The sequence below is a fragment of the Callithrix jacchus genome, chromosome 17 (genome assembly GCF_049354715.1).
Source record: "Callithrix jacchus isolate 240 chromosome 17, calJac240_pri, whole genome shotgun sequence".
Lineage (NCBI taxonomy): Eukaryota > Metazoa > Chordata > Mammalia > Primates > Cebidae > Callithrix > Callithrix jacchus.
The window spans coordinates 19,746,564-19,773,502 of NC_133518.1; the positions used below are offsets into that span (position 1 = coordinate 19,746,564).

A 26,939-nucleotide genomic window follows, 5' to 3' on the forward strand; every position below is an offset into this window, starting at 1 on the left:
TTCCTGTTAATTTACAGGTATTCTGAAATATAATTTTGAGAATAAATAGTTTTATAAAAATAGTCTCATTCTATTTGCACAATTTGAATTAGCTTTATGCTCATTCAATTAGCTTAACGAGTAATAGAGTTTGGATACCTCACCTGGTGGTAATCTTTAGATCAAAGCATTACTGTTGGGTTTTAGTACTATAATTCTACCAATACAAGATCCTGAATTTACTGCTTTCTTGTGGGAGTATCCCATTTCATTAGGGGGTATAAAGGCACCTTGGGTCTTCTTTTACTTTATGGAGAAATAGGAGAGGAGATAATAGCTTAAATCTATTGAATTAGATTCTGGAACAGAGTGATTTACAATACTGGTAAGCTAACATATACCAGTTTTAGTTCCAGCTCTTCCACTATATGGCCATGTGACTTACAACAAGTTATTATTCTCCATGGGCCCCCAATTCCCCTGATCTCTAAGTGAAGATGGAAGTAATTAGAAGGTTCAAAAAATTTTAACTCAAAAATCTTTTGTCTTTTTCAAAATTAATCTTGTATAAGGCCCCTAAATTTAAACTAGATTAGGTAATGTGCTGATTGCTGAAGGTACAGTGGGAGCAGAAACCGCATCCTAAATTTACTGAATGTACCCATGCATCATGATTTCAAAGTCACTGGGCTAAACAATTTTAGGGACACTTCCATGTGTAACTTTATTGAGTCATATCTTTCAGTGAAAATAATCTGATTTACTCTCAGGAGGGAAATCTCTATTTGCTGAAATATATTAAGCTGCTGAAATATATTAAGCTGATGCTAACCACCAAAGGAAAAAAAAAAGTCCACTGTAGAACATGTGTATGTTGATGTTTGCTTCTTCTGACCAGGAGGATGTTTATTTGGTCCTTTCATAAAAGTAAAGGGAAGAATAGCAACCGGTAATTTTGACAGTTTGAAAAGTCATCATAGTATAATTTTAAGTATAAGTTAGATGGCTCATTACAACTTCATAAATGAAAAAAGAAGGCATTATAGACTTTCTAACATATGATGATGTTTAATATACATACTTGAATTTTCGATAGTTTATATGAAGATATATTTGCCTAAAGATTTTATTTAACTTGCACTATTTATTCTTAGCTAGGCTAAATCATAAGCCAGCTTCATGAAAAGAAAAATTTAAGACTTCTCTGCTTTCAAATATGAACAGTTATTATCTACTCAAACAAAGTAAGGAAGTCAAAAAAGAGAGCACCTTTGCCAACGCTAACCTTTCCCTTAGACTGTGTGGGAGTAAAGCTTTTATTTCCTATAAGAAAAAAGATAATAAAGTATTCAACAGGTTCAGGAGCTGGAAATTATTCTAGCTTTAAAGTGGGGGGGTCACTTGATTTTTTTTTCATAATTTTATGAGGTCTCAGGACATTTGACATGTAAATATAATGTATATTTAATATAAAGTATGTATATTTAACAATCAATATGATAAAAATGACTTGGTATTCATGCCCCAATTTGGAATCTCAAATCAAACTTACCCCACAAACATTAGAAAATTGAGAAATAGTAAAAAATCTGTGCTGAGCCTTTTGTACTGCCTGTAGTTTACTCTGGGTAAACGTTCAGCCCCATATGCTGTATATTTCTTTCTTAAATTTACGTTTTCACAATGCATGAAATAAAATATTTCAGATACTTCAGAAAAGCTTTACAGCTTACCCTCAGAAGAGTTACCAGCCTTCAGCAGCCAATCACTTAATGTAAGTCCGACTTCCACAGATTTCCTTAAGACCTCACATGTGAGGGGGCCCTGTGGAGTTGAGGAATTGAGGTAAGTTAAGCCTGTGCTTTATATATTAATACAGTATGCAGTAAAATTTTGACAAGCTCCAACTAGTTATCTTTATTATATATAGAGAGATTGTCCTCATGTGTGTACTTTATATAACCGTTTTTTATAAAATGTTTGGGTCCTTTGCTGATCTATTATCAAGCTTTAGTAAAAGGCTTATAAAGTTGTTACTTTAATGTAAGATCATTCTCTACTGCACAATATGTATTATAAAAATGAAAAGATATTTGGAATATAATAATATTTCAGCATTTTTTATTGCACTGAAAAACAATTGCCTTACCTAAATTAATTAACCTCATAAATTTCAATACTTTGTATTAATAGAATCCTACCCAATGTGAATAAGGTTTTTAGGCTGAAATAGTTTCTTTCTTGAAATCAAGTCTAGATAATTAACAATAACATATTTTAATTTGTATCACATTATTCTTTCCTCACATAAAATACGTTTGGGGATGTTTAAGTCGGTTTACAAAGAATGTAGGTTATACTAGTAAAAGTTTCAAAAAAAGTAGTCTATTGTGTCAGTTTATTACTGACACACTGCAGTTCCTTGAAGGAGCAGGATTCCTTCTAGAAAGACTAAAATAAGCATAAAATAAGTTATTGGTATTATAAATTTCTTTGATTGAAATTTAATTGAAATCTAATATTGCAGTAAAAAGGGAATCAAGAGTTTCTTATTCTTTTTGGAGGAGTAAAGCATTGAGCTATTGTTCTTGGTTTTTGCATTTATTTCTCTTCTTTAAAATAATTTTAAGACAGGGTCTCCACATGTTGCTTAGGCAGATCTCAGACTCCTGGGCTCAAGTCATCCTCCTGCTTCAGCCACCCAAGTAGCTGGGACTACTCAGGCCACTGCACTCAGCCTAGATTTTTGAATTTCTATTATCACTTAACTTTTGTTTTTAAAGGATTTATATAAGATTGACAATTTTCCCTTAGAAAAATCATTAAATCAAACTAAACCTACAAATATTCTCATCATTCGTAAGACAAATGACATTCAATACTAAAAATATAAGAGGACTTTACTAACAGAATAAAGCACATTTCTTTAAAATTATAAATCTCACGACAGTCACTAGCTCTTCTTTTCTTGGACCATTGAAAATTATAATCACAATGAGATTTTTATTGTTCCACAGACCATAGTTTATGAGCTGCTCATTTAACCTGTGTTAAGCATAAAAAATAATCCAAAAGGCCAGATGAGGTGGCTTAAGCCTGTAAGGCCAGCACTTTGGGAGGCCAATGCGGGCCGATTGCCTGAAGCTCAGTAGTTCAAAGCCAGCCAGGGCAACATGGCAAAAAGCTGTCCCTACTAAAAATACAAAAAATTAGCCAGTTGTGATGGTGGGTTGCCTGTAATCCCAGCTACTTGGGAGGCTAAGCCGGAGAATCGCTTGAACGTGGGAGGCAGAGGTTGCAGTGAGCCGAGATTGCACCACTGCACTCCAGCCTGGACAACAGAGCAAGACTCTGTCTCAAAATAATAATAACAGTTATATCTATCGCAGAGCAAAGTATTTTATATTATTTAGCAGAAAATATAGACTGAGACTCTAGATTATTTAAGACAAAAAAAAATCTGAATTATGTAGGCTTTTATCTGCTCCCCATCCTACCTTTGTTCCCAAACCTTAGACACTCAGGTGTTAGAGCTTCCATCAGTGCACCCTACTGCCACCAATAAAATGCAACAAAATAAAATAACAAATAAATGCTGTCATTAATTTTTACTTTGGCATATCCTGACTGGCTATCTACATAGTCCTAATTTACAGTATACAGAAGAGGGATTTATCTGGCAGTCTATTCACTGGGATTCTATTAAACAGCCAGTGTTATGATGAATTTTCTTAATGATGACCCTGAGGCTCTGCAAGTTTCTAAAGTGCCTCTGAATCATCAACGAAAGACACAATCAGAGACCATAAAGTCTCTCCTTGGTTCCACTGTGGCTTTATTTCTTGGGAGAGGGAGAATGATGAGAATTTCTCATTAAAAGGAAGCTTGGTATATTGGGTGTACTAAAAATTATGGCCCCAGTCTGATACAGCCCCCTCACATCTGCCTGCCTCCAGCAACTCCAACGTATGTAGTATTGATCAGAAGATAAATGAAGAGTTGAAACCTGGTTCTGTATATTGTGTATTGATCTTGTTATATATTTTCAGCTCTTCTGGAAGAGATACCAAAATTCAATCTTTGCTGTCACTTTCTGAGAGCAGTACAGATGATGAGGAGGAAGATTTTCTCAACAAACAACATGTCATCACACTACCATCGTCAAAGAGTACTTAATGATTATTTGTTCATTACTTTTTCCATTTTGTACCCACAGTGAACAAACAACTGAGAAAAGTAACCAAGTGATTACTGTCCAAATGCTGGAGATTTTGATTATTAATGTCTTTGATGTTTCAAGGCGGCAAACTAATAAAAGTAAAATTATAAGTTTAAGAGCTTATTTTCTAAATGATATATTGTATGTCAAACACTAATCTATATTGCAGATTATATTAGTGAAATATGGTGAATTTGAAGAAATAACTGTTATAACTATCTATAAAACCTACCGTAGGATAAAACGTGATTATATTTAAAGTAATATTTAATTGTTCAATTATATTTTAGATAGTTATGTCATCAACAAGAGTTGCTGCATTTGACAGCCAAGTCACATAAATCGATATCATCAATGGAACCAATAATTACCCTGTTTGTTTTCTGGTTTTTAATATTTATAGAAGTTCTGGTATCTTCAAAAGTTTGCAATGGAAGAAAAAAAGAGGACCAAAAATCAAATGGATGTAAAACCTTTCATACTCTGCTTTAGCAAAGCACACTAAAGACCCCCAAGCATCTTTTTAAAAAAGGTCAATGTAGTGATTAGTTTTATGTGAAAACATGACTGGCCTACAGTACCCAAATGATACGGGTTGGCTGTGTTCCCCATCGAAATTTCATCTTGGATTGTAGCTCCCATAATCTCTAGGTGTCCTGGCAGGGACCTAGTAGGAGATAGTGATTGAATCATAGGGACACTTAACCCTATGCTGCTTTTCTTGTGATAGTGAGTTCTCATATGATCTGATGGTTTTATAAAGGGCTTTCTCTGCTTTTGCTCAGCACTTCTCTTTGCTGCTGCCATGTAAAGAAGAATGTGTTTGCTTCCCCTTTTGCCATGATTTCCTGATTCCTCCCCAGCCATACTGAACTATGAGTCAATTAAACCTCTTTCCTTTACAAATTACCCAGTCTTGAATATGTCTTTATTAGCAGCATGAGAATCGACTAAGACACCAGATACTTTGTCAAACCTTATAATAGATCCATGAATAATGAAGGCACCATGCCTCTGCCTGGTCAAAAGTCTGTGTATTACTTTTTACTCCTCCAAAATGTAACTAATAGCCTATGGTTGACTGGAAGCCTTACCTACAATATAAATAGTCAACGAATACATATTTTGTATGCTATATGTATTATATACTGCATTCTTACAATAAAATTAAAGAAAATGTTACTAAGAAAACCATAAGGAAAATATATTTAATATTCATTAAGTAGAAATAGATCATTATAAAATCTTCATCCTTGTCTTCATATTGAGCAGGCTGAGAAGGGGGAGAAAAAAGAGGATATGAGCTTTGTGTCTTGAGCTGACAGAGGCAGAAGAAAATCCATGTAGAAGTGAGCCCTCACAGTTCAAACCTGTTTTTCAAGTGTAAATTATATTCTAGATGTTTCTATGAGATCTTTTTTAAGATTAGATTAACATTTAAATCAGTAGACATTGAGTAAAGCAGGTTAGTTTACATAACATAGGTGGGCCTCATCCAATCATTTTAAAGGCCTTAAGAAAAATAAAATAGCAAAGACCTGGAACTAACCCAAATGCTCATCAATGATAGACTGGACAAAGCAAATGTGGCACATATACACTGTGGAATACTATGCAGCCATAAAAAATGATGAGTTTGTGTCCTTTATAGGGACTTGGATGAATCTGGAAATCATCATTCTCAGCAAACTGACACAAGAACAGAAAACCAAACACCGCATGTTCTCACTCATAGGTGGGTGTTGAACAAAGAACATGTAGACTCAGGGAGAGGAACATCACACACTGGGAGCAGTTGGGGGCAGGGTAGGGAAGGGACAGCAGGAGTTGGGAAGGGTAGAGAGGGATAACATGGGGAAAAATGCCAGATAGAGTATGCACCTATGTAATAACCCTGCATGACCTGCACACGTACCCCAGAACCTAAAGTAAAATAAAAAATAAAAAAGAAAGAAAAAGAAAATAGCTGAAGTCCTCGGAGGTAGAGGGAATTCTTTCTTCAGACTGACTTCAAGCTTGACTGCAGTTTCAAATCCTTCCTGGGTCTCCAGCCTGCAGGCCAGCCCTATGAGTTTTGGACTTGCTAGTCCCACAATTGCATGAAACAATTCTTTAAAATCTCTCTTTTTCTATAGACTGATCAACTGATAGATATAGATATAGATATGGATTTAGATATGTGTAGACACACACAGCTTATTTGTTCTGTTTCCTGGAGAACCCTAATACAACCAGTTTGAAGGACTGTTGTGAAAGTCAAAAGAAAGAAGACAAAGGTAAGTATTTTGCTATTATCGAGTAGTTATAGATTTTGGGATTGGTGGGAGTCCAGGGTTATTTTATAATCTTATAACTCAAGACTTAAGAAACAGGAGAAAATATGGGATGATAATTTTGTGGTCCTCACTTTGTGAGATTTTAGGACAATTACCCTTACGGAGTTTGTTGAGTTAGAAAAATATCCCTGAAAGTTGGTCATGCTCTGACAACAATGTAGCCATGACTTGAGACTCAGATTCTTTCGTCTTCTCTGTGATTCTGCGTAGTAACTTCTTATACAAGACTGATAATTGTGCTGGGTGTGGTGGCTCAAGCCTGTAATCCCAGCACTTTGGGAGGCCGAGGCAGATGGATCACAAGGTCAAGAGATCGAGACCATCCTGGTCAACAAGGTAAAACCCTGTCTCTACTAAAAATACAAAAATTAGCTGGGCATGGTGGTGTGCGCCTGTAATCCCAGCTACTCGGGAGGCTGAGGCAGGAGAATTGCCTGAACCCAGAAGGCAGAGGTTGCGCTGAGCCGAGATCCTGCCATTGCACTCCAGTCTGGGTAACAACAGCAAAACTCAGTCTCAAAAAAAAAAAAAAAAAAAAAAAAAAAAAATGCCGGGCGCGGTGGCTCAAGCCTGTAATCCCAGCACTTTGGGAGGCCGAGGCGGGTGGATCACGAGGTCAAGAGATCGAGACCATCCTGGTCAACATGGTGAAACCCCGTCTCTACTAAAAATAGAATAAAAATTAGCTGAGCATGGTGGCGCGTGCCTGTAATCCCAGCTACTCGGGAGGCTGAGGCAGGAGAATTGCCTGAACCCAGGAGGCGGAGGTTGCGGTGAGCCGAGATCGCGCCATTGCACTCCAGCCTGGGTAACAAGAGCGAAACTCCGTCTCAAAAAAATTAAAAAAAAAAAAGACTGATAATTGTTTAGTGTGAATTTATCTTTGATACTTTTTCCATGGCATTAATAAACTATACTGAATTTGCACACATCATCTACGGATAGGCTGGAAAATTATGAAGAAGAGACCTAGAGCCATTTCCTTATCTTTTAGTATAAAATGCCTTCTATTTAAATTGATGAACAAAAGTGGACAATAAGCAATCAAGAAAACAAGTAATATTATCAGAATAAAATGTTGCCAAAGAAACAACTCTTAAAAGAGTGTGACTCCTCCGCAACTTTTACTGCCCTCTTAACATATTGTCTGTCACAACACCGCAGACAGAAAACAGTGAGTCATCAATGAATCTTCATCATTTATGTCTAAAGCTTTTTTTGGCATCTTGTACTGACACTGCTGGCTTTCTGAATTTTAGTATCTATAGTTAAAATGAGGATTACTGTTCATCTTTTAACAAAGAAAAAATATATGTATTAGCATATCTACTCAGGTTTAATGTTTCATGACTCTTTCTACCTTCCTTTGCCCTAAGACATGCTCTAATGAATGTTTCTACATCAGCAGTGAAAAGATGAAGATGAAGAAACAAATTGTTTCTTTGGCTGTGATTTGTACCAGTGCTTCTCTAAGACGAAGGGGAAGGTAGTATTGTCCTATTCTTGTTAGGGAAAGATTGGACCACTACAATTCCCTCTTGCGTCTTCAGGCATAGCTTGAGTCTTTTGTGAACTAACTCAGAAGATCATTTTATATGATGCCATTACCTTTTACAATATAAGAATTTTGAAATAATAAGCTGATAATTAATTGTCATGAGTACATCTCTAGCCAAATTTGAGATACAAAGCCTAGTTATTTGACTTCCAATATGACATTGAAATGAAACATGAGGGTCCTTTGTGGCAGCATAGACCAGACCTCCTTCCGTCTTTATTTGCTTCCAATAACCACACATTTAGAAAGTTGTTTAATTCCATTACCATTAGTCTAATGAGGAAATAAAAACTAAATAAAATTAGAGCCTTTGCCTGAAGCAGCTTCAATGTGTTCTCTCATTTTAAAGCTCACGCTTAAAATTGCTGCTACAGGCCTGGTTCTAACTATGGAACTGAGTTACAGATATTCCACAAGAACCTCAACCATATTACCAATAGTGTGCCTGTGGATAAATGACCACATGATTTTACATACTTGGTTGAAATTTGTAGTTTACACTCATACTTATCTAGTGATGTAACAGCCATATGAAATTCTATAATTTTACAGCTCTAGACATGCAAATGCTGAGACAAATTGCATTAAATTTTATTTAATAGTTTTAATTTGTTTGATATCCATTGAACTAATTTGTATCTGGCGCACGCTGAGTATGTCACACAACACAGGCCAGTGGTGTCTGTTACCTTTAAGATCACTTAATGCTGGGCGTTATTTGTGAGGTGCACAGAAAATATTTCTTGAAAAAAAATTAATTTTATGAAATAGCTTCTCAGGTATTTTAAATAATATCTTGATTCAGAAAAATAGCAGTTCTCTCTGTCCCTTTATTCAGTTTTTGAAAAGATCTTGAACAATGCTCACCTTATCCTAGTTTTGGCACATGCTATTTCTCATCCCTTAAGTCTCAAAATGTATCTTCTCAAAGAGGATTTATCCAATCTTTATTCAAATAAATTCATTTTGTCCCTTTTTCTTTATTCTTTTTCATTGCATCCTGCTTTTTTGCTTCAGACAACTTATAATTATTAATATACAAATGCGATTTTTGAAGGTACGTCTCTCAACTAGACTATACATTTCAACAGAGTATAGATCATGTTCATTTTGTTTGCCACCAAACAGCCTCCAGCAGATGCCTTGCTCAAAATGGGAGGTCATTAGTAGGTGAATGAATAAATAAGTGAAGTGCAGGATCCCATTTAGAAGGCCTGTCAGTCCCTACATTTTCCCAAAGGAAGATGATATATGTAATGAGAACAACAAAGGGTATATATTCAAGTTATCAGATTATACTACTTACTAACTGGCAAATGACTAATTTGAATGTATTTCTTAATTACAAAATGAAGAAAAAGATACTGACTTTCCTTAGCTCAAGGGAACGTTGTGAAAATCAAATGAAGTACTGAATGCAAAAACACTTTTGCAACTGGTAAGTGCTTTGCTATGCTTATTATCATCACTTTTTATGAGTTTATGCTATAATCTTTGAATATACACACAAACTAATGTTGGAGAAATAAATGAATTTAGGGGCAGTTTGACATAGGTGATCCACAAAAATCATTCAGTATCAAAAGTAGAGAATGCTTGCAGTGAGATGGATAATTAGACTGAATGATGTAAAAAGTTCCTGTTTACCTTAAAAGGTATATATTTAAATTAATTTATTAAAAATCTTTCTGAAATATGTCCCATATGTTTACAGCTTTCTTCTATTCTGTGTAAATGCAAAGCTCTTTTAAATAATAATGATTTACCAGCATTTTATGAACACCTTGTGCATCATACTTTCAGAGAGGAGAAATTTTAAAAACATACTATTTATACCTCCTCAAATACATTTTTATAGGATATTCTGTTTCATCATAATTTTCTCCCCTGGTTATTCATTACTAGCCACATTTGCATGAAAACAATGTTTATTTCCTCAGAGTTCATCTGTGCCTGTAGTTTATCCCCTACCTAAAGTCATAATTCTTTGTTAGTGACACCATGATTGTTTGTCGGGTAAATGATTATGATGCTGCAAACAGGATTATGATTTTAGCTGGGGAATAACCAGCAGGCATAGATGAACTCGAAGGAAATAAAGATCCTCCTATTTTAATGCAAATGTCTACTATAGTTAAGGAAAAGCAGATGATATTTGTAATGTTCTCCATAAGGTGACAGTTATGTTTAAAATGAAAAGAATTAATTGATTGATAGAGTATACAGTACCAGTCATGGAAACAGTTCTGAAAAGACTATCTATATGCTCTTATCTCTGCCAGAAGGAATCAATATGTATATTGCTTTTTATCCAGAAGAATATATATACATATATATACACAGTTTTATCCAGAAAAAAATATATGGATATGCATTTTTCTAGATATAAATGATTTTAAAGCTTTCTAAGAGGAAAATAGACTTCATCCATATTTTACAATTAATTAAACCTTATATACTCAATGTAAGTATGAAAGAAGTCTTCTAAACTGTTATATAATTTCACTTTTTTTTCCACAGTCAGAGTTTTATAGGATAACATTTTGCTGTTGTTCATTCTAAATGATGAGTGTTCTTAAGCAGCTTCTGGAGGTGCAGGCAGGAAATGAGCAGATGCACATTTTATTTTTAAAATATTTATCACATTTACTTTCTCCTCTGACCTTCTATGTCACAGCCTATAAGAATACCTTATAGGTTATGCTACTGGATAAGTTAGGATATGTTTTAATTTTATATTCCAAGAAACGCTAAATAGCAGTGAAATTTAAAATGTATATTTATTTGGTAAGGAAATTAAGTCTGGTAGTAGACAGTCACAGACTACTAAGCAACTACTTTTCAATCTTCAAGATCACTAATTGTAAATTTATAATTTTTTAGCCATCACAATGAGTTCCAGGCATCAAGAAGGAGGAAGTGGGAAGAGTAACATGGGTATCTCCTAGATGAGGTGGCTTCTTGCATCTTATTGGCTAGAATTTAGCCATGTCAAGATGCAAGGGAATTTGACAGTGTGGTTGATTAAGTGGGCACGTTGGTTCTCAGAATAAATTTGGGATTGTAGTCCTAGAAAAGATGAGGAAGGTGGATATTGAAGGCAACTAGTATTTGTGTCATAGTCTCTACTGTTATTCTTCTCACTGATCAATAGCTACTTGTTTCCAGTATATGTGAATTTTACAGTTAATGTGGTTTGAGATATGTGGTAAAACCAATTCTTCTGATATTTAAATTATTCACATTTAAGAGACACGATTATGCTTAAATCACTCAGTTTCTTATATAATCAATTCCCCGTTTTTAGTCTTTTTATGTCTTTACAAAGGCATCTTTCAGTTTTACAAACAGAGACCTCATCATTATTCAGCTTCAAGTTTTCACCTTAGGACTTCTTGAAACACAGTCCACAACTCTTTAAAGTTCAGTCTTTGGGCTAATGCCCAAATCCAATCTGCTTTTGCAAAGACTTTCAACGCACTGTGTAAAAAAATGCTATGATACAACATGTTTGTTTTGAATGAGTATTCCAATATTAGGATATTTTGAAACCTGTGATGGAAATTTTCACAATAATTCATAGAGAACAAATATAAAATGATACATTTTTATAGTATGAGTTTATATTTTAACTCAAATATGTTAAATATGAGTACAGTAGAGCCAGGAATTACAGATGGTCTCAGAGATAAAGCCTCACTATTTTGTTCCCATAAAGCAGCATTTAAATCTTTTAAACTCCATGTGTAAAATGAGAGATTAGTTGCTTTCCACCTGAATTCTAGATACCCTTAGGGTTTCCTGATTAGGGAAAGGAGTATGAAGGAAGACTGAATTGCTGAACAAAAGCATGAATGCCTGGATATATTTTATATAAAGGGATTCTTTGTAGGACAGAAGAAAGAATTCTACCATAACAGTTTGAGATTTGTGGCCGAAAGCCCTAGAAAGTCTCTGGGCCCCGTTCTGAGGCTGATATTCTAGAATTTATGTTGTCACAGAATTGTTGATATGTGATTGGATATACATCCTTTTTTAAAATTATACTTTAGGTTCTAGGGTACATGCGCAGATTATGCAGGATTGTTGGATAGGTACATATGTGGCGAGGTGGTTTGCTGCCTTCCTCCCCCCATCACCTATATCTGGTATTTCTCTACACGTTATCCCTCTCCCTCCTCTCAACCACCCACTGTCCCTCCCCTAGTGGCCCCCAATTGACTGCAGTGTATGTTGCTCCCCTCTCTGTGTCCACATGTTCTAATTGTTCCACACCCGCCTATGAGTGATACCATGCAGTGTTTGATTTTCTGTTCTTGTGTCAGTTTGCTGAGAATGATGGTTTCCAGGTTCATCCATGTCCCTATGAAGGACATGGCACTTTTTGCTACAAAACCAGACTCCAGAGAGTCATTCAGAGAAGATAACCTCTTCACAATTAATTGAAACTTTTCCAAGAAATAACCCAAATTTAAACAGCTGCCTATATTTCTAAGTGACTTCTATTTAGATATTTGTTTCTTCAAGTACAGATACCCACTCCAGATACTTAAAGGGGGGTTATTGTAGTGAGAAGTAAAATTGTATAGAAATCTCAGAAGAGGAACCATGGAAGAGCAGGCCTCGAGGGGAAATAAGGGTTTCTGGGACCTGGGGCAGCTCTCCTCAAGGATGGCCACTGAGGATCCTGGTGCTTTTCTTAGCTCACTGGCTCTCTGTGTGGCTTTTTATGCTCATTTCTACCTTTTGCTCATTCCTGAGCCACTCATCTGGATTTGAACCTTCAGTTATCTCACTGTAACTCATAGCCTTTTTCTCAGCTTTACTCTGATAGATGATTAAGTCTCCTGAGTTTGTTTTTTAATTCTGTAACTCTAGAAGCTGGATTGTTCTAGTTCATGATTTTGAGACAGGCAACATGGTAGTCTAAGGAGGGCCCAGAGTTGGTTCAGTCCAAATAATTGTTGCCAGGCTGTGGTGAGAGAAGGGAAGAGAGAGGATGGGTAATTTATTTTATTAAAACATGGCCTCAGCAAGCCTAGGGTTATGACTTAAGGCAGTTTTTTGAAAGTGCAGTGGGTCTGGTATGCCATAGCTTCCTCTGAAAGATTCTCAGAGAAGGGACTCAAAGGGAGGTTTACAGGGCCTAGTTCTAAGTGTTAGGGTGGATGTGAGAAAAGGAACCTTAAGGAAAAAGAGTATTAAAGGCTTTCATTTTATTAAAGAGAAAAGGTGAGAATTCAGGATCACTCTGGGTATATGGTAACCATTCAGGTAATACCGCTAGTCCCAAACCAGCATCAACTTACCAGGCAGTATTCTTACTAGACCTCTTCAAGGCCATTCTTTTACATGTAATTTGGGTGTAATTCTCGCTTTATCCTTAAAGAGCTGTTGGTGGACATGAGTAGCCCGGAGCTTTCTTCTGACTTTGTTCTCTAAGTTGTCATCATAGACACTTCCTAATTTCCCAGGACTTGTCTATTTGACAGGCTCTGAAGTGAAATTTTACACCTAATTCCCCTCTAAGCAAAGCATTTTATGAGAGTCCCAAGAGACTTCCAAAAGTGGCATTACAGATGTGGCAGGTGCTTTTTCTCGGCTTGTCAGACACCCAGGGCCAGATGATTCTGATGGGAGCTCAAGTCTGTCTCATACAAATTCCCCTTTATTGGCTCTTGAAATGGACCCATTTTCTTCTTTATGGAGGAGGAACTAAATCCAACAGATGCTTGTGATTAAAATAAGAGATAATGATAATAGAACTTTTACCAAGGATGTGCCTCTTCCTGCTATCAGATACATGCCAAGGTGAAAACGAGCCATTTATCTGCAAATAAACATTGCACTGGGAGTAAATGGTTTATTTTCCAAGTTGGAAACAATTACTCTTTGACAACATTGCTCTCCTCTTAAGATTTTAGGTTTATTATAACGTCATTAAAAACACATTTACTTGGTATTAGTGAAACACAGTTCATTGCACTGTTATGTAAAAGACAGTTTTGACAGAAAGTTAATAAAAAAGCAGTCTCAATTTAATTTTTCATATTTCCAAAAAGTATGTACCATCTTTAATGAATTAAAATATCTTATTCACTGAGACTTCTTTGAGTATATGGAATTTTATTTTCTTTCTCTACAAATGAGATTGATAGACTACAATCATATCAAATGGCCAATTTTTCATTGTATGATCTTTTCTTCTCTGGAATATAGAAATAAAAATGTTTCAGTTTCTGATTATAGTTAGTGAAATTATTCTTTTTCATTCTATACCAGTCAATATAAATGCTACCTCAGAAGAATGAAAGTATATTCCCATTTTCTTTTCCTTTTCTTTTTTTTTTTTTTTGAGACGGAGTTTTGCTCTTATTACCCAGGCTGAGTGCAATGGTGTGTTCTTGGCTCACCGCAACCTCCACCTCCTGGGTTCAAGCAATTCTCCTCCTACCTCAGCCTCCCGAGTAGCTGGGACTACAGGCTGTGCCACCATGCCCAGCTATTTTGTATTTTTAGTAGAGATGGGAATTCACCATGTTGACCAGGATGGTCTCGATCTCTTGACCTCGTGATCCACCTGCCTCGGCCTCCCAAAATGCTGGGATTATAGGCGTGAGCCACCGTGCCTGGCCCCCCCATTTTCTTTATGTAATCCCAACTGTACAAAGTTTAAATTCAGATTAAACATCTAATTTCTTGGAAAGAATACTCTTTAAAATATCCACTAGTATTTGGGAAAACTTGTTGATAACTTGCTTAATTCCGAAAGTCCCGCTTAGTGAGGAGACTGCATACTGTCATGGCTTTCATTGCAAAATAGATGTCTTTGGATCATATTTTTAGCTTTTCCTCTAACAATTATTTTTCCTCCCCTTATTAGTAAAATTTCTGAAAAGAAAGTCTATACATGCTTTTATTCTTTTGCACCAGCTGTGTTCTATTTGACCCATTCAAATTAGGCTCCTATTCCCACTGTTTGACTGCAATGATCCTGTCAACAGCGACCTTTACATTTCTCAGAGGTCATCTTAGGGTTTCAGCATTATTTAAAGTGGTTGACCAGTCTCTCATCTTTCATACTGTGCTTCACATATTCTTAAGGACACCACACTCTCATGATTTCCTTTCTACATCACTGACTGCTCCTTTACAGTGTGTCCGAAATTTCTTCTCCCTTTCACAGCCCCTGACTATTGCTATGCTCAGGGCACAGATTTCGTCCTCTTAGAGACTGACAATCTCTCTAGGTGATCCTGTCCAACGCCTAATGTATAATTTCACCGTAAACGTCGCTGCTTAACTCCAGATTAGGGTACTGACACACCAGAAGAGAACCATACATTTTCATTGGCAAACTGGCTTTTGCTTTGCTCTTCTCCATTTTATAATCGACAACACTCTTTACATAATTGCTCAGGCCAAAGACGCTAGGGGCTTCCTTTTGAATCCTCTTTTGCTTCACAGGCCCATATACATTTTACAGTGAGTCTTGTTAACTCTATTTTAAAATATATGTGTAATATTGGCTCTTATAACTCCCACCTGACCTGATTCATTCTACTCACACTGATCCAAAATCTCCACTTCATAAAACAGTCAGGGTTATCTTTAAAAAATGAAGATAAGATCGTATTCCACCCTGGTGCAAACTCCTCCACTGGCCTTGGATTATAAAACTAAGACATACTTTTTCCCAGTCACCACCAAAGCTCATTTGTTCAGGTCACTGCTTAACTCTCGGGCCTCATAACCTGCTCCTCTTTCCTGAGCTCACCCTGCTCTGAGCACAACGGCCTGCTTGCTGTTGTTTAAATTCAAGGTGGTTCTAGTTTTAGGACCTTTATACTGACTCCCTTCTTTAGCACTTTCCCCCTAGATTCTTACATGAATTTTCCTTTACATTATTCTTATCTCATCTTAAATATTTCTGAAAGATGTCTTTACTGGCTAGTGTATATAAAGGAGATAGTCACTGTTTCACTCTCTCCTCTTACATATTTTTTACAGTATTACTACACAAAGTATTTGTTCACCTTTTTACTAGTGACTTTCATTCTCAGAATATATTTCCTGATGGCATGTGCTGTCTCATTCATAGCTACGTTACTAGTGAGGGTTTGGCACAGAGAAGTTATTTAGTGAATATCAATTGAATAAAGAAATGTTTTTTTCTTTGTAAAGATTTAGAGAGGGCAGTTGCTAGAAAAGGTTTTCTATAGTAACTTCATTTCATATGTTGAGCACCTACAATATGTTGTAAGCATTCCTCATGTGCCTCACAATAATTCCACACAGTAGATACTGTTATTAGTATCCATTTTACATATGAGAAAACTGAGGCACCAAATGCTTAAATAATGTGCCCAAGGTTAGGGAGCAGTAAGTGGAGATGCTGTATTACAAATATCGGCATTCCAATTCCAGATTCTATACTTGCCAACATAAACAATAATTCACTTCAATGAATGTTTAAAAGATAACTTACTATTGATTTATAGAACAGACATATACTTTAAGTGCTTGAATTGAACTTAGGGTTTTCTTAGTAAAATTTCTGAATATGGCCTTATTACAGGTGAGTCATGGTTTAATTCTTTAAAATGTTTTCTTGAAAAACACTTTTTAAAATGCATCTCCTCCATTGTCACCAACCTAGTAGATATTCAGTACATCTTGTTTGAATAAAATATCAAAAGCAAAATCTAAGCATGTAGTAATTTTTATACTCATATTATTATGCTGGTCTTTTTTCTTCCAGAGGCAGAAGATGTAATTTTGTTGATGGATAGGAGGTGGCGGCGAGAAAGCAAAAGCCAGCATGTGTCCTTTCTTTCCTTGACTGTAGGCTCAGGTAGTACTTGGGTCATCATATTTCCAAAGTATGCCAACACACATAATAATTCTATGAGGTACTTTATTTATATCAGTAGTCAGTGTAATTCACCTAATGAACATTTTTGACAATTCATTATGTGTTAGGCTTTGAGGCAGGCTTTGGGGCATAAATGAATGAAACATGAATCCTGCCTCAAGGAATTTATGGTCTGATAGAGACAATACAGAGAAAAATAATTGCACTAATAAATGTAGATTGACCTCATCTCTGTGAGATTTGTATTAAGGAAAGCTTCACAGACATGATGTTTAATTTGGGGCTTAAGAATGAGTTAGATTTTGTCATCTCAATAGCAATAGATGGGTGGGGAATGAAAATCACCCCTGACAAAACTTAGGTAGCAAAATAGCTCACATGAAGAGGACATCAATTGTCGTTGGGGGCTTCTCCTTAATATGTTCATTAATGTTCATTAATGATCATTTAGTTTTATAATTAGACAATCTGTAAACTGAAGATGGAAGATACTTAATTCATGCACAATTCCACCTGCTAAATTTAAGATTTGCCCTTAGGGATTAGTAGATCCTTCTAATCGCTAGGGATTTGCCATTCTGTTCTGTAAAAGCAGGAAGCAACATAGGCTGTTTTTCAAGTCATACATTAGACAGTGGTAACAGGGTGGAAAAAAGAGCAAGAGAGAGTTTCACTGATTCATGGGAGCAAGTTGAAGACAGCCCACATATCAGGGGTATTTTATTCAGCAAAACAACGATGAACTTCACCTCTCAAATTCCTGGAAAAACAATCACCAGGAGCTCACAGCAAAATGAACGATGGGGTCATGGGCTGCCTTTTTTTTCGACTTTGTGGAAGATAGGATGGCTTATCTAAACTTTTTCAGAAATATTAAACTACTGTATTGTAACATGCAGCTTAGAATTCAGCACAGAGAAATATTTTATGTCAATGCTTTTCAAACTGCACAAAGAATTCATGGTTCCAAGAAGCCCCTAAGAGTGGAAGGCATCAGGGAATGCATTCTGGGACCAAAACTATTCAAGTTCTGGTCATAAACTACTTCTATTTCTTTCCCTGTCATTCTTTTGTGTGAGGTTTCTGTCTACCAAAGATATTTCATCTGAAATGGTTAAATAGCACTGTTTTAATTCTAAGTCCAGCATAAGGAGAAATGAGTCTTTCTTGAGACTGCTATTTTAATTGAGTGGAAGAGTACCATGCACGCTTAGTGCAGCGTAATGCACAAATGCAGAAAACAGACTGCAGAGCACTTTATGGTAGAAGAACTCAGCTTGACTCAGAAGCTGAGTTATTGTTCTGATGATGCACTTTTATCAATTTAAGAAGCACTTTAACTCTTTGGCCTCTGCTGAAAAGAAGTTTAAGAGGAAACACTTTAATATATGAAGTGACTCTACAACCTCCTTTTATCCACTCATAGTTATAGGAAGCGGAACAAATAAAAGAATTCTTTTAAAGCCTTTTCTTTTAAAAATACTCAGTATCAGAGGATTCTTTCTAGTTTTAGAGAATGTGTTTGAAGATATTTTTGGGGTGAAACTGTAAAGATCAAGAAGGCCCAGAATGTAGACCTAAGACATATTCCCTTGAGTGGGACTGGCACTGGGGCTCAGGGAAGGGGCCATTATTTAGCTATAGACAAGGAAATTGTTCTAGCCCTACAGGCAACACGCTGAAAATGACGCTGAGGAGCAGTTAGCTGAGCTCTGCCATGTTCCTAATATTCAGGACAGTGAATAAAGTAAGATCCAGGCAGGACCACAGCAAGATAAGATCAGGGGTATTTCATCATCAAAAAAGGGCTCAGAAATAATGGGACACATGTAGGCTTGGCCAGAGAATTAGGTAGAAGTCCGTTTCTTAGCTTAAGGTCTTTGGAATATGGGAAAAGGGGTTCCTGAACAAATTTCAGGGAGTTTATGAATCCTGTAAAATTGTAAACTTGCATAATTTTTACTATAGAAAGAGGTCATACCTTTCCTCAAAGTTTTAGAGGTGACCATGTATGAAAATGTTTCAAAATTTTCATATAAAACTAAAGGTTAGAGTTGAGTAAGACCAAGATGGACTTGATGCTAAGATATCTGATTAGAAGACCTGATTCCAAAGGAAGAATAAAAGTGATCCAGAATATATGCAGGAGTCAGCCTACCAGTAGGGTTAGCTAGCTTCTGCTTTGGGGAGAGGTAGACGAAATTGGGTAAAATGTAATGCATTGTCCTTCCTAAAGCCTTCTCTCCTTAGTCAGAATTAGGGAAATTTATAAAAAGTTTTACTCCCAGGCTTACTAGTGGGGAATCTGCATGCTTCCTTTCCACTAAACACCATCTACAATAGTCTAGGACTTGGATCCATTCCTATAGTCACAAAATGCTTATTTAGCACATACAATATACTAGACTCTGTGTAGGAATGTGGTAGTTTCTAGCTCTCATGAAACATACATTCTAGTAAAACATTCTGACTTTAAAGAAGATAATAAGTATTTATAGGTTACAATTAGAGATATTAAAGAAATAAACTGGTTTCTGAGATTGCATTAGTTAGGACATACTGGCTTATGCTAAAATTGCAAACACTCCCTAAAATGTGTGGACTGGTACAACTCATATAATATATTCATTGTCACCTGGTTGGGGCTTCCATGTTGGCATCACACAAAGATAAGGCCAATGAAGTCTCTTCCACCTGTAACATTATTGATTATTATGCACAGGGGAACAGAATAAGGCAAATACACACTCTCTCTAAACTTCTGACAAGTAGCATGTCACTTCCATTCATATTTCTTTGCTTAAATAAAGATAAATGATGGTTGGTGAGCTGCTAAAGTAGTCATGAGGGAGTAAAGTAAGTTTTCTGTAAAGATGTGGCATTTGAGTTGAGATCTGAAGCATGAGAAAAGACTAACTATGTGAATAAAACCACATCTAGTCAGAGAGAACAACATTCATGACCAAGATTGAGCTTGGAATTTTCTAGGAATGTAAGAAGATTGATGTCACCTAAAATCTGTTCCCACTGGATTTCCGAATAATTGGATAGAAAATGTGTGTGGTAAATGCTAGTTCTGCCACAATATTCTTCACCAGAAATTTGTAACAATGTTCCATTCCATGTTTCCTTGGGTTATATGGGTCTCTGGAGATGAACTTTCTCACAACTCTGCAGATTAACTACTCTTGGCTTAATAATAAGAAAAGGGACATTATTTCATGACTCATTTGTTTCCAAGAGTCTAGAAAAATGCTACAATGGCATTTTATTTGCCTATATGATAACACGGTACTTACATGGGGGCCACAAAAGACCTATATATATATGTTAGCTGTAAGTCCAGATCAAACATGCCCGGTCATACTGGTCTTGCAGAAAGGATCACACATTAGAAATCCAGAAATTCTGAAAATCTGACCCCAACTCTTTCATTATTTTTGTTGATGTTATGATTTTTATCATTATTATGTAACAAGGCTTGGCTTCTCTGAGCTGTTTTTTTTTTTTTAACACATTCACTGGCAGCACTACTATTTATAGTTGTGCAGTTTGTGCTGGACTGAGAGAACGAGTATGGACTAAAATCCATCCTGTACTCTGACAAGCTACATGCCTTTCATAATGGGAATGTACCTTGTGGATAACCGGAACCCTGTTCACCTGAATTCAGGAAATAGAAAGAACAGCTGATTTAATAATAAAGCACATGAAAAACTCTATTGTCCCATGAAATCTCCAATGTGCTCTCTGGATCCTCAACCATCAGAAGAAGATCCCAGGAGATGAAGTACTATGGTAGCATAGAAAATGACTCAATTTGCACGTGTTTAAGACTTGCAGAGTACTCTCTTCCCTGGTAACACTGGTCATGACTGAGGCTGTAGTTTGAGTAAGATGCATAGTATACAGAGAAAAAAAGAGACAGTCTGAGCTCCTGATAGTCAAATCATGCTCAGTGACTGGTGGGATGATTATGATCCAAGTCAAATTACTCTTGTATCTATTTAGCACGTAATGAGGGCTTAGTCACCGTGTTTTCAATGATGGAAAAACAAGTGAGAGCCCATAAGAAAGGGGCTTCAGGGTCTGTGTATGAGCTGGATGTAAGGAATGTGTCGGAGCCATCTTATTCTCTGTGAAACTATTTATTCCATGTGTAATTTAGGAACCTAGCTGTGATTCCAGCCATTCGTGATGATGGTGAAGATAAGAGATACTCTTTCCTTAATGTTTTGCAAAGTGCTTAATACATAAAATTTTAAAAAAATTTAAAATTAGGAAGTAAGATAGCAGCAGTGCAGAGGAAAAGAAGAACTCATGGCAGTAGCAGTAATCACATAACAACAGAGAACTCGGTTTTGAGCTGGGGCCTTCTTTCTTTCTGATACTTGGCTAAACTTGGCTTAAACGCCAATCTCACCTTTATGAGATCCCATAGTTTATGTAACTTGCTGAAATTTACTGCCTTTGTCCTTTCTTTATGTCTGTTCCATATTAACACACACTGCTTCAGTTCCTCCTGCTAAGTTGCAATTGCGCAAGAACTACAAGGAGTCCTCCTACAACAAGAAACATCATGAGGGCTGCCATTTTGTTGAAGTTATTTTTGTGGGAAGGTGGTAAGTTTTGTGGAGGACATCGTTATCTCTGGTGGTAAAAAGAAGGAGATATTAGGTTGGACAGGGAAGAGCTTGAATATGCTGGATGAGAGAACAGTGGAAAATGGCACTCAAGTTTTAAGTTATATTGGGAGAGAGTGCAGGAATTTTTTTATAACAAGGGACAAACTTCAAAACAAATATTACATATTTATTTATTTAATTTATGCCACACTATTTCCCAAATATATTTTTTACCGGAGTTAGAACTACCCACTCTCACCATTTTAATAATGATATTAACTTATTTTACTATTAAGTATGGCATTTTCTTTCAAATGTATTTACTTATTTATTAACAGGTAAAATTGTATGTATTTATTATCTACTATAAAATGTATTGAATATACCTTGTAGAATGACAAAATTTGACTAATTAACCTGTGTATGACCTTACATAGTTATCATATTGTTGTGAGAACACTTAACATCCATTTTCTTAGCATTTTTCAAGAATATATCATTATGAACTATAGTCACCATGTTGAACAAGAGATTTCCTAAACTTATTCCTCTTATCTAACTGTAATTTTGTATCCCTTGATCAGCATCTCTGAAACGATACATATCATGTTTATAGAAAATTAAAGCCTTTAGTATGCCAGTTTATCAAAAATACATGAAATCAAGCAAGTATAAATCAATTTATTTATGAGAAGTCTGGAAATAATACAGAAAAATGTCTTTAACTGATATGTATTAGGATGCGATGGCTGATTAATTCAGAGGCTTATGGGAAACCAATCTAGCCCTGATATGGGAATAATGGACTGCTAATTGGCATGCATTTGAGCTTGTTAATATCTTGTTTCCTACCTGCTATCTCCCCTCCTGTTGGCATGTCTGCTAAGCAGATCGACCTGAGCTGTTGGATAAGGTTAAAGTGCTTCAGGCATTAAAATCTCCAGTCATTTCACTCTCATCTACTGCTAATTTCTTTTTAACATTTCAAAAAAGCAAAGTTGGAACAATTAACTATCATAGATAAATCATTCTCTTTTAATGCCACAGAGTTTATATGTGGAGTAATAAGGACATAAAGATTGAATCTTGGGGTTCACTAAGAACACCTTTAGCAAGAGTACAACAAATAAGTTAAGAATTCTTAAGAACTAAAAATTTGAACCTGGACCAAGAAAAACATAAAATAATGGCTTTAAGACAGAAATTTTGCCTGAATTTCCAAGTTGACTAATCGTTTGTAAGGGGTTCATGTTCATTAATCATACTTCTGACAGCAGAAAAAGAGTGTTAATAGAAAGTTAAAAGCTAGAATTGACCTGAAAGATAAATTTAACCCAACTCAATGATTTTATAAAGGAAACTTGAGGTCCAGGAGGGTTAAGTGATTTCCCCAAAGTCATAGAACATGAGGCAGAGCTAAAACTAAAAATTTCAATCCTTAAGACTCTGACACAAATTCCCTCCCAGGATGTTTGCCTTATAGTTTCTAGAATATCGATCCTAAGAAAAGTCTATTTGGCTTATTATTCCTTTATTGAAAGAAACAAAAACATTTTTCTTGAAGACCTACTGTATTTGCAGCACTATGCAGAGAATTTTAGATGTAAGAAGAAGTAAGCCCTTCACTTCAGTGGGCTTAGATAAAAGATGGGTTGGTAATATAATGATTAACTCAAGCTAAAGGCCAGAAATTGGTATGGGATAAGGACCCCGAGGGGAAGGCCAGATTGCTGGGTGGGCAGGACCCCGAGGGGAAGGCCAGATTGCTGGGTAGGCAAAGTCTCTAATAATGAGTAGGTGACTATCAGGTCAGGAAGACAGAAATCAGGACCTACAGCTGAGCTATGAGATTTTTAAATTGCTGATACAAATATTTGCACATACTTATTAGGTACATATGATTTTATGTGACATATATAGAGTGTGTATATGCTTTTAGTATTTTAAAATGTACAATAAATTATTGTTGACATAGTCACCCTGTTGTGCTATCAAATACTACATATTATTCATTGTATTGTACCTAACTATTTTTTTGTCCATGTTAACCATCTTCCCCCACCCAACCCCCTCCACTACCCTTCCTGGCCTCTGGTAACCATCATTCTACCTCTATCTCCTTCTGTTCAATTTTCTTAATTTTTAGATCTCACAAATAAATATGAACACATGAATTTTGCCTTTCTGTGCCTGACTTATTCCACTTAACATAATGACCTCCAGGCTGGGCGCGGTGGCTCACGCCGGTAATCCCAGCACTTTGGGAGGCCAAGGCAGGTGGATCACAAGGTCAAGAGATCGAGACCATCCTGGTCAACATGGTGAAACCCCATCTCTACTAAAAATACAAAAATTAGCTGGGCACGGTGGCGCATGCCTGTAATCCCAGCTACTAGGGAGGCTGAGGCAGGAGAATTGCCTGAACCCAGGAGGCGGAGGTTGCAGTGAGCCGAGATCGCGCCATTGCACTCCAGCCTGGGTAGCAAGAGTGAAACTCCGTCTCAAAAATAAAACAATAATAATAATAATGACCTCCAGTTCCATTGATATTGTTGTAAATGACAGAATCTCATTTTTTTTGGCTGAATAGTACTCCATTATGTATATGTGCCACATTTTCTCTATCCATTCATCTGTTGATGGACCCTTAGACTGCTTTCAAATCTTGCCTATTGTGAATAGTGCCGCAATTAACATAGGAGTGCAGCTATCTCTTGGATATATGGATTTCCTTTTTTTTAGGTTATATACCTAGCAGTGGAATTGCTGAATCATATGGTAAAATGTATTTTCATTTTAGTGATTGTTTCCTTTGCTATGCAGTCACTTTTTATATAGTCCTACTTTATATCTATTTTTGCTGCATTAACTTTTAGTGTGATATCCAAAAAATTACTGCCAATGCAATATCAGAAAGCTTTTTTTCTATGTTTCTTCTATAAGTATTATTGGTTTAAGTGTTATGTTTAGGCCTTTAACCCATTTTAAGTTCATTTTTTCTATGTGGCATAGGATGCGTCCATTTTACTCTTTTGTATGTGAATGGCCAGTTTTCTCAAAACCGTTTGTTGAAGAGACTGTCCTTTTCCCAGTGTGTCTTCTTGGTGACCTTGTTGAGAATTAGGTAACTATATATGTTTGGATTTATTTATGAACTCTCTGTTCTGTACCATTTTTCTATGTGTTTGATTTTATGCTGGTACCATATATTGTACTATAGCATTGTGACATAATATTAAATCAGAAAATGTGATGCCTCCAATATTTTTTTCCCTCTGGACTGTTTTTGCTATTTGTGGTCTTTTATGATTCAATGCAAATTTTATATTTTTTTTAACTCTGTGAAAAATACCATTAAAATGTTGATAAGGATTACATTTAATCTATATATTGCTTTGTGTAATATGGATATTTTAACAATATTAATACTACCAATACAAATGATCAGATTTCTTCCCATTTATTTCTGTCTTCTTCAATTTTCTTAGGAAATAGAATCAGCATTTTGTAGAGATATCACCTGTTCATCCATGCTCATGGTAGCATTATTCACAAGAAACACAATGTGAAAACAAACCCAGCACTTATCAACAGATGAATGAATAAAGATAGCATAGTATGCATGTGTGGATGTATACATAATATCATTCCATCTTTATAAAGGAGATACTGCCATTTGTGATAATATGGATGAAACTGGAGGACATTTTTCTAAGTGATATAATCCAGACACAGAAAGAAAAATACTACATGATCGAACTTATATATAAAATCTAAAAAAGTCAAGTACATAGGAACGGATAATAAGCTGGTAGTCACTGGGGCAGGGAAAGGAAAGAAATGGGGAGAAGTAGGTTAAAGAGAACAAACTTGCAGTTTAACAGGGTGAATATATCTAAAATCTGATAAACAGAATAAGGGCTAGCATTAATAATATTGTACTATATACTGGGCATTTCCTAAGACAGCAGATTTTAGGTGTTCTTAAAAAACATACACAAACACAAAGATATAGATGATTTATAGGTTAAGTATTCATTTTGCTATATATATAGGGAAAAAAGAGAGAGAGAGGGAAGTGGAACAATTACCATACATTTTTTTCTAACTCTAACTGCTCAATCTGTCTAACTGCCAGAAAGTGATACTTTACATTTGCTTACAATACAGTTTAATTTACAGAAATTACTATTTTATTCTGAAATGTAATAGTGTAGTGGTTACAGGTTTTGAATCCTGGCTCCACCAATCACTTATTAGATTTGTGAAAAAGGGCAAGTCATTTCTCTGTGCCTTTATTTCTCCTCCTGTGAAATGCAGACAAAATATGCAATGGGAACATAATGACATTCTTGTGAGGGCTGAAAGAGTAAAAACATCTAAAGTGCTTCCAAAAGTACTTGGCATATAGTGAGTCCTGCATAAATGTTAGCTGTTATTATCTCATTTGATTGATTCAGTAATTCTATAAAGTCAGCAGCAGTACATAATTATCCCATTTAACACATAACCCAGATATCACCTGAGATCACAAAACCACTTAAGATCTTTATATGATTGATCAATCATATAAATGACGATTATGGAAGGCTAAAGCCCTTCTTAAGGTTTTCTTTTCCTTTCCAAATTCTTCATCGTTTACATTCTCATGGTGGCCTCAGTGATATCACTCCACTCCTGAGAACTTGCTCTTTCCCATTACTAATTCCTTCTCCCTCTTCATAGTGTCATCCCTTCTCCCTCTCCATCCCCCACTATTTACCATCAACCATCATTATAAAGCTCTTCAATGTAGAAGAACTTCTATGGAGAACTTGAAGATTTTGATGAGGGGTTAAATTGCATCCTACATAACAACTTAAAAACGTATTTTAGATCTTTCTCCTGCCCTGCCACAGAAATTTCTAATGCCTGGGTTATCTCAGGTTGTGCCCTCATACTGTCACCATGCTGCTGTCTTCTCTCTCTGCCTCCTCCTATTTCTTCATTATTTTTCCCTTCTCTTCTTATCCTCTCCATCAATAATAAGAACCAAAGTTATCTCATTTTCTCATGCAAGAAAACTAAGGCTTCCTTTTTCTTTGGTCTGAGCTCCTGTACTCAATATCTAATCTTCTATCTCAAGTACTTATCACAGACCTTTTCTAAACAAAGACATTCTCTCCCTGAATCGGGATCAGCTGTTTAGAAAATTGATTTTTCTTTCTGCATTATCAACTCACAAGTAAACCATGGCACTTAAGAGAACTTCTGTGGTGGCTGGAAGATTTTCATGTGATATTCAACAGAAAAAGGACTTAAACTGAATTGCCTGAACCAAATTCAGTACATTGTCTGTTGTCTTCTT

General features: G+C 36.0%; 1 protein-coding gene across 27 annotated transcripts in view; it reads left to right on the top strand.

The window, feature by feature from the left end:
* ZBBX (zinc finger B-box domain containing) overlaps positions 1-5,107 on the top strand; it is a 114,207-nt gene extending 109,100 nt beyond the window's left edge. For 24 of the 27 annotated variants that reach the window (XM_078353890.1, XM_078353893.1, XM_035277737.3 and 21 more), the window contains 2 exons: positions 1,686-1,824; positions 4,029-5,107. In XM_078353890.1, coding sequence (XP_078210016.1) covers positions 1,686-1,824; positions 4,029-4,155 — 266 coding nt within the window. In that variant the 3' untranslated portion in view covers positions 4,156-5,107. The remainder of the gene's footprint in view (positions 1-1,685; positions 1,825-4,028) is intronic. The other 3 variants (XM_008983522.5, XM_078353894.1, XM_008983523.5) reach the window with 2 other exon arrangements.
* The last annotated feature ends 21,832 nt before the right edge of the window (positions 5,108-26,939 follow it).